General features: G+C 59.8%; 1 protein-coding gene across 2 annotated transcripts in view; it reads right to left on the bottom strand.

Moving 5' to 3' along the window:
- Window positions 1–9,471, bottom strand: part of RASA3 (RAS p21 protein activator 3) — an 83,162-nt gene extending 73,691 nt beyond the window's left edge. For both annotated transcript variants that reach the window (XM_040267495.1, XM_040267498.1), the window contains exon 1: window positions 9,304–9,471. In XM_040267495.1, coding sequence (XP_040123429.1) covers window positions 9,304–9,358 — 55 coding nt within the window. In that variant the 5' untranslated portion in view covers window positions 9,359–9,471. The remainder of the gene's footprint in view (window positions 1–9,303) is intronic.
- Window positions 9,472–10,242: the final 771 nt, after the last annotated feature.

Consider the following 10,242-nt stretch of genomic DNA (forward strand, 5'->3'; position numbering starts at 1 on the left):
GCTCTGTCCACGGGGAGCCCAGCCCCCAGCTCTGTCTACACGGAGCCTAGCCCCCCGGCTCTGTCCACTCAGGGCCCAGCCCCCTAGCTCTGTCCATGGGGAGGCCAGCCCCCAGGTCTGTCCACGGGGAGCCCAGCCCCCCACTCTGTCCACATGGAGCCTAGCCCCCCGGCTCTGTCCACTCAGAGCCCAGCACCCTGGCTCTGTCCATGGCCGGCTCTGTCCACGTGGACCCCAGCCTCCGGATCTGTCCACGTGGACCCCAGTCCCGCATCTGAAGTGTGATCTCACGTGAAGTTGCTCAGTTGTCCAGCAGCTCAAGAACCTTGGCTGGGAGGTGGTCAGCAGGCCCTGACCTCGTTGTCCTGACCTCACAGGTGTCGTTTGGCTGAGAATGTCCCCAAATGCTCTCTCGGAGAGTCTCAGGGAAGGGGGAGCCCTGGAGGGAAGTCAGCTGTCTGCAGAGGAAGTGACTTGACCACACACCCTAGAGCTGTTCCTCGCTGGCCTGGGTAATTACAAGTTCACCACCAGACCCCTGAGGCGGCCACCTCTCTCGCTGTGTGACTGTGGGAAAGTGGCCTGGCCGCTCTGAGCCTCGGGGGAGGGGCCAGTGAAAACGCGTGCCTGCACACGGCCCAGAATCGTGACCAGACTCAGACACTACTGCGTCCGCAGGGACACCTTCTGCTCCCCGGCGTGTCTGGGGCCCTGCAGGCAGGTCCAGCAGCGTGAAAAAGGCCGGAGCACAAACTCAGGTCAACTGGCCGTTCCAGTCCCTCGAACAGAGTGAAAAAGGAAAATGACATCTTTTCCTTAAAAGAGAGAAACACGAGACAAAGCTACAGAGAAGATCCAGGGGCACCAGCAGCTGTCCTCAGCCACCGGTGTGAGGAGGGGCTTGGAACGGGAGGTCCTGGGGAACCACTCTGTGTGGCCTCTGGAAAGGAGAGTCACACAGAAAGAAATAAAGGCCCTGACTGTGCTGTGAAAGTGCTGCACTCAATATTTCAGCAAATTTGGAAAACTCAGCAGTGGCCACAGGACTGGAAAAGGTGAGTTTTCATCCCAATCCCAAAGACAGGCAATGCCAAAGAATGCTCAAACTACAGCACAATTGCACTCATCTCACACACTAGCAAAGTAAAGCTCAAAATTCTCCAAGCCAGGCTTCAACAGTATGTGAACTGTGAACTTCTAGATGTTAAAGTTGGATTTAGAAAAGGCAGAGGAACTACAGATCAAATTGCCAACATCCGTTGGATCATCGAAAAAGCAAAAGTTCCAAAAAAACATCTACTTCTGCTTTATTGACTACGCCAAAGCATTTGACTGTGTGGATCACAACAAACTGTGGAAAAATCTGAAAGAGACGGGAACACCAGACGACCTGACCTGCCTCTTGAGAAACCTCTATGCAGGTCAGGAAGCAGCAGTTAGAACTGGACATGGAACAACAAACTGGTTCTAAATTGGGAAAGGGGTACGTCAAGGCTGTATATTGTCACCCTGCTTATTTAACTTACATGCATAATACATCATGCGAAATGCTGGGCTGGATGAAGCACAAGCTGGAATCAAGATTGCTGGGAGAAATATCAATAACCTCAGATATGCAGATGACACCACCCTTATGGCAGAAAGTGAAGAACTAAAGAGCCTCTTGATAAAAGTTAAAGAGGAGAGTGAAAAAGCTGGCTTAAAACTCAACATCCAAAAAAAACAAAGATCATGGCATCCGGTCCCATCACTTCATGGGAAATAGATGGGGAAACAATAGAAACACCGAGAGACTTTATTTTTGGGGAGCTCTAAAATCACTGCAGGTGGTGACTGCAGCCATGAAATTAAGACACTTGCTTCTTGGAAGAAAAGTTATGACCAACCTAGATAGCATATTAAAAAGCAGAGACATTACTTTGCCAACAAAGGTCCGTCTAGTCAAGGCTATGGTTTTTCCAGTGGTCATGTATGGATGTGAGAGTTGGACTGTGAAGAAAGCTGAGCACCGAAGAATTGATGCTTCTGAACTGTGGTGTTGGAGAAGACTCTTGAGAGTCCCTTGGACTGCAAGGAGATCCAACCAGTCCATCCTAAAGGAGATCAGTCCTGAATATTCACTGGAAGGACTGATGCTGAAGCTGAAACTCCCATGTGTGAAGAACTAAGTCACTGGAAAAGACCCTGATGCTGGGAGGGACTGGGGGCAGGAGGAGAAGGGGACGACAGAGGCTGAGATGGCTGGATGGCATCGCCGACTCGATGGACATGAGTGTGAGCGAGCTCCGGGAGCTGGTGAGGGACAGGGAGGCCTGGCGCGCTGCGGTTCATGGGGTCGCAGAGAGTCGGACACGACCGAGCGCCTGCACCGCGCTGAGCTGACTCTGCACACAGATCAGACCCGACTGGAGGCTCTGTCAAGTCCAAAACACATCTCCAGACAAGGTTAATTGTCAGCACCCCTCCCTTAAATGCCCCCAAATCCAGAAGCCCAGGCCCCTTCCTGGGATCCCACCAGCTCCGGAGAGTGGCCGAGGCGGAACCAGTCCCACGAGAGGCTGGCGTCCAGGCCCTGGTCCTGGTCCTGGTCCTGCAGAGGCACCAGTGGGCACCAAGCGAGCGGGACTGTCTCCGGAGCAATGACAGGGCAGCAAGACTGGCGGAGCACAGCCCGACTGACTGCAGCTCCAGACGCCGGGGCACCCCGAGTCCTCTGCCACGACTTTCTGCCTGCGGGTCCCATCCTGCTGGCAATGGGGTTAAGACAGCCACTTCTTACGCTTCGGAAACCATTCGGGTAACAGGAGCAGAAATTATGCCAAGAGCAGGACACAGGCCCCAGGGACACTCCTGGTCTGACTTAGGGGTCAGGGGCACATGCAGATCGAACCTGAGGGGGGTCCAGCCCCCCCACAGCGGGCGGGCCTCGGGGTGGACACACGGCCTTACCGAAGGGGGCCTTGTGGGACACTGACCATCCCCACTACGGGCTGCAAGCTTGCTCGAAAACCGCAACGGACAAGGCCACATCCTAGGACAGACCCGGCCAGCCGGGACCCACCTGCGTACAGAAACACAGGAGTGCTTGCAGACACTTGGAGGACTAAGGCCACCACCTGGTCCCCATGCTCCTGCTGACCCATCACATCCAGCAGAGAGGCGTCCTGGACACTGATGCTGAGCGGCTCTGAGACCCCCAGCAGCACCGTGTGGGAACACACATGGGTCCAGCCCGTGGCGCAAGCTGCATGTGGAGTTGGGAGACTTGATCACAGAGCGTGTGATTACCCTGCAATCTGAATGTGTAAGCTGTTTGAATTCGGAAGCTGCCTCACACTTAAAGAAAAGCACCGGTCCTCTGTGTGGATGGCGGGACTCTAAGTTCCCCGTCATCTGGGCTAGAGCTTCCTGACCACAGGGCTGCAGCCCAAGACGTCCGCGTGTCCGCGTCCATTCGAGCCCCCCGCCTCACTCACCCTGTGCTGGGTGGCCGCCCCGCACTCGTCATGCCTGCGTGAGCCTCTGCGGTCCAGGAAATCGTCTTCCTGGGCCCTGGTATCCTCCGCAGAGCACGGTTCCGTTCACATTTTAAGTGGCTGTGATCTTTGACTCTTCGTTTAGCCATCTATATACACAACAGTAATGGTCCTGCTTCTTCCAACAGATTTGTTTTCTCTTCCTACACAAGTGTCTCCACACTCCCCAGCTGGGGTCCAGTGGACAGACGTGCGTGGGGTCATTTCCATGCGTGTCTGTCTCCCTGCTCTTCTTGGAGACCGTCGGAGGCGAGCAGGCTCTTCACACCACTGTCTTTTCAGTCACACCCGTGGCTTCCTGCAGGTCACACAGCCTGGCTGGGCTCCAGCTCATTTCTCTGAAAGCTGCAGAACCCTCCTGGCTGTAGGGGTGCCACCGTGTAATCACCCCTTCAACTGGCATTTCCCAGTCCTCTGAGCATTCCTGAGCACGACCAGCGCCCGACAACAGCAGGAACACAGACCCCCACCCTGCCAGCAACTGACAGCAGCAGGAACACGGGCCCCCATCCTGACAGTGGGGTGCAGAGGACAGGCATCCGACCCCACCTCCCCACCTCACCTCCCTCTCCTGACTCAGCTGGAGCCCTAGCCTGTTACAGGACTAACTGAACAAGCAGCTTCCAACTGCACCAGCTAACACCAAGACCGGAGCACCGCAGGCGCCTTTGTTCACACTGCTCACTGAGCCGCACACAAAGGGCCTCTAGCGGCTCCGCCGAGCCTGGGGCTGGGGCCGCTCCTCCTGTCCCTGCAACAGAGCAGGCTGAGGCCGAGCCGCCTGGCCGAGCCTGAAGCTGCAGTCAGCCAGCAATTGCCCAGGACGCCGCCTCAGGCCCCCGCCCGTCCTGAGCGCCCAGAGCCCAGTGGGCCCCCCTCCCCTGGAAGCAGGAGGGGTGCCCGCAGCCTCCACTTTCAGGTGTGACTTCCAAGCGCCGCTTCTCAGCTTCGCTCCCACTCGGGGTGTCTCCACAGTGTGACGCGTGACGCGCTGACTCCCAAACGCCCCCAGGAGGTGTGAGTATGGACTCGAGCACTCGCCTCACAAGCTTGAGAGAAGTCCAGACACTTCCTGCCAACTGCCGACCCTGGGCCCCAGGCCCTGCCCCTGAGGCCCTGCTGCCTGGAGCCGGGCTCCGTGGGGGCAGCTGGCTCCGTCCCTGCTCCTGTCCAACCCCACCTGCACAAGCTCTGTGCCCGACCTGTGTCCCAGCACCCGTGCCCGGGGACCTCGCGCCCTGTCCTCACACAGGCCTGTCCTCTCCGGGGGGATGGGTGGCCACTGCCGCCCAGGCTCACGGCATGGCGAGGGGGCAGCACGGGACCCCACTAGCTGGCAGGCGGGGCTGGGGCGGGTGCCCTCACCGCCTTCCCTGGACGGCAACAGCAACACCGTGGGCTGTGAGGACGCAGGTGAAGCCAGAGCTGGGCTAGGACCGACCTCACTGCCCCCGGCAGAGCCAGCCTGCACACTGGTCCTCAGGGGCCAAAAATAGCCTGAGAGCCTAGCTCGGTTAATAGAATATCCAGGTTAATTTTAGAATCGGAGCGCTGGGGAGAATATAAAACCCCGATGCAGAGAACCGTGTGTGGCCAGCACAGCCCCTCCTCCCGCTGTCTCTCTCTCTCTCTCACACACACACACACACACACACACACACACAGACAGACAGACAGACAGACAGACACACACACACCCCCACGTGCACGCACGCACACACATACACGCCTGCGCGTGCACACACACACAGCCCGCGCGCATGCGCGCACACACATACACGCCTGCGTGTGTGCGCGCGCACATATACGCGTGCGCACACACACACATGCCCACACACACACTCTGTGACATCACCCGTTATGTTCACAGACCATGTCCTCCAACTGAGCCCTGCGAAGCCATTCTATTAAAAACCACTTCAACTTACAAGTCTTCATCTGAGCCTCGTAGACCCTGTGTTGGGCACACTACCGCTCCCCACAGTGGAAATCAGGTTAAAAGTCATTCTCAGACCTGGAATCCTGAACTCTCAACCCCTGAGGTCCAGGGCTTCTTTGCCAGGCTGCCCAGGGTCCCTCCCCGCTCCCTCCCGGCCAGAGGGGCCTCCTGCTTCTGGGCGGATGCATTTGCCAGCGGGCAGGCCCACAGCCGGCCAAGGAGACACGGACGTTCCCTGCTACTGTGGCTGCTGCACCCAGGCCGCCCTCGCCCTTGGCGGTGGCAGGGTCTCGGCTGATGGAGAAGGAAGAGGGGCGGTTGCTCTGAGCGCTGGGGAGAGGGGGGGCCACTTCTGGACCCAAGAAGGAAGGCCTCCCTGCGGCCTCACTCAGCACTCAGCACAGATCCCAGATCCCTCAAACCTGACACTCACCACCAACCCCAGATGCCCTCAAACCTGACAGCAGTCCAACCACAGGCCGGGCTAAGGAAGCTTTTCTTATCCTCAAGTGCAAGGCCAGGATTTTCAGGTTTTTAGCTTGAGAGAAACCCCTCTGTATTGCTCTTAACTGAACACATTTATTGAGACGACACTTTTAAAAACAGGGAGTAACTGTCATGGAAAAGGGAAACATCACTGGAAAGCACAGCCGTGCCGCAAGTCCTAGGAGAGCATCAGGTCCAAACGACAGCGTGGGGCAGGGGGGCTCCCGCTGGGGGTCTGCACCCATCCCGCCTGCAGTCGCGCCCCTCCCAGGGCTAAAGCCCTGACTCACGGAAAGTCAGAGGAGCACACTTCCTCAAAGTGGCCTCATAGGAAGTGTGCTCAGCCTCACTTGACATGAGACACTGCTGTTACCAAAGATAGACCACGGGTAAGATAGCCAAGCGTGCAGAAGAACCATCCAAAATAACTGCGAGATTTAAGTGGGGAAAGACACAGGTTCTTTAAGACAAGGACTGGAAATAGTTATAATAAAAATACCTTACTTTTCCCCAGCACTTTCTTGTGTATTATCTCATTTGCAAAAGGTGGAAGGAAAAAGAAAGGGGAAGAGGAAAAAAAGGAAGAGATTCTTCCCATTTTCCCCAGCATTAGCCTCTCAATGATCAAGTACCACCACACGTTCCAGACTGAGGACTACAGCCCCACCCAAAGGACTCCCAGCTCCCCCAAACATTCTGCCTTTCCTCTCAGCACTAGAGACAGTGATGCCGCCGAGGGCATAACCGGAGGGGGAGCTCCTCTGTCTCTTTCTGGGGGCGGGGGGCGGGTAGGGAAGTTCCCACAGGATGCTGTAGACAATGACTGCCGGCATTTTGCAAATGGAAAAACGAGGCCATGAAGGGGGGGAGGTTGCTTACCCTGTGTCTTCCAGCCGGCTGGCCACCAGCAGACACGGGCATGCTGCCAGCACCGAGACAGGGTGCAGTATGAATGGCCGATCGGCCAGGGTCTCCCGGGGCCAGGAGGTGGGTGTGCCGCCTGTGCAGCCGCCCCTCCTCCGGGCCGGTGCTGGTGCCCCTCCTCACTGGCCTGCCTCCATGGCCCGGCACTCAGGCAAGTCAGAGTCAAGCCTGGCCACCGCAGGGGAAGGAGGAAAGAAGCGGAAAGCTCGGGGCACCACCCACCAGGCCCTCCTACTAACAGTGGAACAAGACTAAGCCCCTTCACCGGCTCCCGCCTTCTGCCTCTGGGGCCGGGCCCAGGTTCGAAGTCAGCAGCAGACCGCCTCTTTGCTCCAGCACAGAAGGAGGCCCTACCTGTGCTTTGTGGAGGCCCCTTGCTCCCTGCAAGCCCCAGCGACAAGGATGGGACAACCCCGCACAGCGGGTGAAGACCCTCAAGGACGGGAGAAGACAGGGGCTTCTGAGAGCTGGAACCGTGCCCAAGGAGCTGGACCGCTATGGACAGGCGTTTCTGCTCACCCTCTCTGCTGCAGTCCCCAAACATCAGGGAGGGGGTCTCCAACGGCTCTAATGATGCCTGCCCCACACGGGGCTGGGGCCCGCAGATGTTCAGCGGCTGCTCTAATCCCCCACTGAGCCGGGCGCTCCTCTCACTTGTTTAAAGCGACACACACAAAAGAGAGAAGGCCTAACCAAGCAGCATCTCCAAGCCCTTTCCCTCCAGGCCGGGCCCATCTGTGTGGGTCCAGAGCCTCCCCGAGGGCGTCCTGCCAGGCCAGCAGAGTTCCTCTCCTGGACCTGTGGGGGCCTCCTCGCCCTCTGCTTCTTGGACTGGGCCACTCTGGAAAGAAATCAATTTTCTCGGCTTCCTGATACGAGTCCAGGCTGGCCGTGCGGGGCTCGAACTCCAAAGTCCCCAGACCCCCTCCTGCCTGCTGCACCCAGAAGCTTGGCACACCCCTCCACGGCCATGCCCCACCCCTTCCTGTCCCCTGATTAAGGAAGCAGCTCAAGGCCTCTGGTGTGAATCCCCTTCATGCTCACTGGCCCTGGGGCTGAGAGGCACTTTCCCTGCCTCACTTCAGGTGGAGGGCCATGTTGAACCTCTTGGCAGAAAGTGACAGCAGATTCCAACCAAGTAAACAAGAAAAACCCTCTCCAGGCAAGCTCCTCAGGGCTGAAGTGCGGCCCCGTCCTATCTGCAGCGCTTCTGAGCCAAGCATCAACAGCGTCTCAGCGATGATCCATAAACCAAAATAAAGCAGACAGGAAACAACACGCTGATTTGGGGTGGCTGGAATTCCTGAGCAGCATCAGATGTCATCAGCAACTGACGCTCCAGCAGTCACTGGGGGCCTGGCATGGTTCCCAGAGGCCCTTTTTCACATGGGAACGTGGAGGACCCGGGGGCTCAGTGAGCAAGAAGGACCCTGAGAGGGCAACTCTCGCGGGCCTTAGAAGCCCTCTCCAGCGGGAGCTGTCCTCTCAGCTGGCACGCCAATGGCAGTGACGGGTAACGGTCACTCCAGGCGCCAGTCTTGTTTGGGGGGAACTTGTACATCACCCTTCCCAGTCAGAAGTGGGAAAAAGCAAGTCTCTCCACATAAACCCAGGAAGTCCAGACACAGCCTCCCAGCCCCTCCCCCAGCTCCTGGGTCCAGTGAGAGCGGCAGGCGCCTGTGGCGACTCGACCTGAATGACAGGCCCTGGTGGCCAAGAGCTCCCTCCGCCAGTTCTCAATGGAAGGGGGAGGGGGTGGCTGTCCTGGCGTCCTGCCCTGAGAGAGCCCTGGGCCAGAGCCCCGGCACACAGTCACAGGCAGGCACACACGCAGACATCCACCTACACAGCCACCCGCACACCCAGGCTCCGGTCAGCCACCCGCTCGGCCCCTCGGCCCGGAGGGAAGGTGCAGGAGCTCCCACGTCCCCAGCAAAGGAAGTATCTGGGTGTCGCACTCAGCGAGGAACGGAACCCCAAGCTGGGTGTTTCTAGCACCTAAAATTCTCGCATCCGGAGAGCCCCGGAGCGCGCGCTCGTGCACACGCAGATACGCAGTCCCTGGGGACCAGACCCAGGTCCGGCGGAACACCTCCCCCCGCTGCAGTCGACCCTGCCTCCGGGGACTAGGGGACGCCAGCGGCGGGGAGCTGCGTCCCCCAGGGCCGCCGGCCCCCTCGGCCCAGCCCGCCCTCGGGGCAGGCGGGGAGAGGGCCGCTGCTGGGCGTCTCTGGTGCTGGGGAGGGGGCCGCGGCTACGCTCTCCCGGGGTGAGGAGGGGGCCGCAACCGGGTAGCGCGCATCGCTGGGAGGCGCCAGGGCCGTGGACCCCAGCGAAGGGGTTGGGGACCGGGGCGGGGGGGGGGCCGCCGCGAGCCGCCCGAAGACTCCGCCGCCCCGCCTGCTCCTGCGAACTCACCGATCTTGATCTTCACGCTCTGGAAGACCCGGAGCCCCTCTTCCTCCACCGCCATGCTGGGTCCGCCGGGATCCGCGAGCCGAGTCCCCGGAGCAGCCGCAGCCCGAGCGGCGGCGCAGTCCCCGCGGTCCGGGCTAGACCCCGCGCCCGCGCGCCAGATGCGCTCCGCCTCCGGCCCCGCCCACACGCCGCCCATTGGCCAGAGACGCGGGCGGGGGCGGAGATGCCACGCCCCCTGCCCCGGTCGCCCAACGCCCGCCGCGGGGCGGAGGCGTCACCGGCCGGCCAACAGAGCGATCCCAGCCGCTCATTGGTTGAGGGCGAGGAGGCGGGGCGGGGCGGCTCCGCCCACATCCCAGGCCCGAGGTGCCGGTTCTGTATCTGCGAAGCATCCCAGGAACCACACCGGAATCCTGGCCGGGCAGGGGGGGAGTGCGGGGTACAGGCCGGCGGCGAGAGCAGGACGGGGGTGCAGTGGGAAGCAGCCGGAGGGGCGACCGGGCTGGTTGCTGCAGGGGAAACAGGCCGAGCAGCGGGGTGTGCGGGGAGCGGCGAGTGTTGCTGGGTGTGGGGACCAGTCGGGGGCGTGGGAGGAGAGACACATGCACAGGGATTTAAGAAACGCAAATCTAAAGATGGAAAAGGAAGAGAATTCCGCGGCCCAACTCAGCCCCCTCAGAGCAGGCGCTGCAGGCGACCTGGGATCTGGAGGAGCGGGCAGTCCTGGTGAGACCCAGTCCCTCCAGCTGCTAACCTGCCCGTCCCGGGCCTCGAGCCACCTAGCTTCTCACAAGGCCAAGTGCACTCCTGTCTGTCCTCCCTGCCCCCAGGCTACCATCGTCAGAGAATTTTCTGTGTCTACTGACTTCACATCCTCTTCCCCTCCTCTGGCTTCACAAGCACACACACACACACACACACACACACACACCAGAATAC

Source organism: Oryx dammah, unplaced genomic scaffold (genome assembly GCF_014754425.2).
Source record: "Oryx dammah isolate SB20612 unplaced genomic scaffold, SCBI_Odam_1.1 HiC_scaffold_24, whole genome shotgun sequence".
Classification (NCBI taxonomy): domain Eukaryota; kingdom Metazoa; phylum Chordata; class Mammalia; order Artiodactyla; family Bovidae; genus Oryx; species Oryx dammah.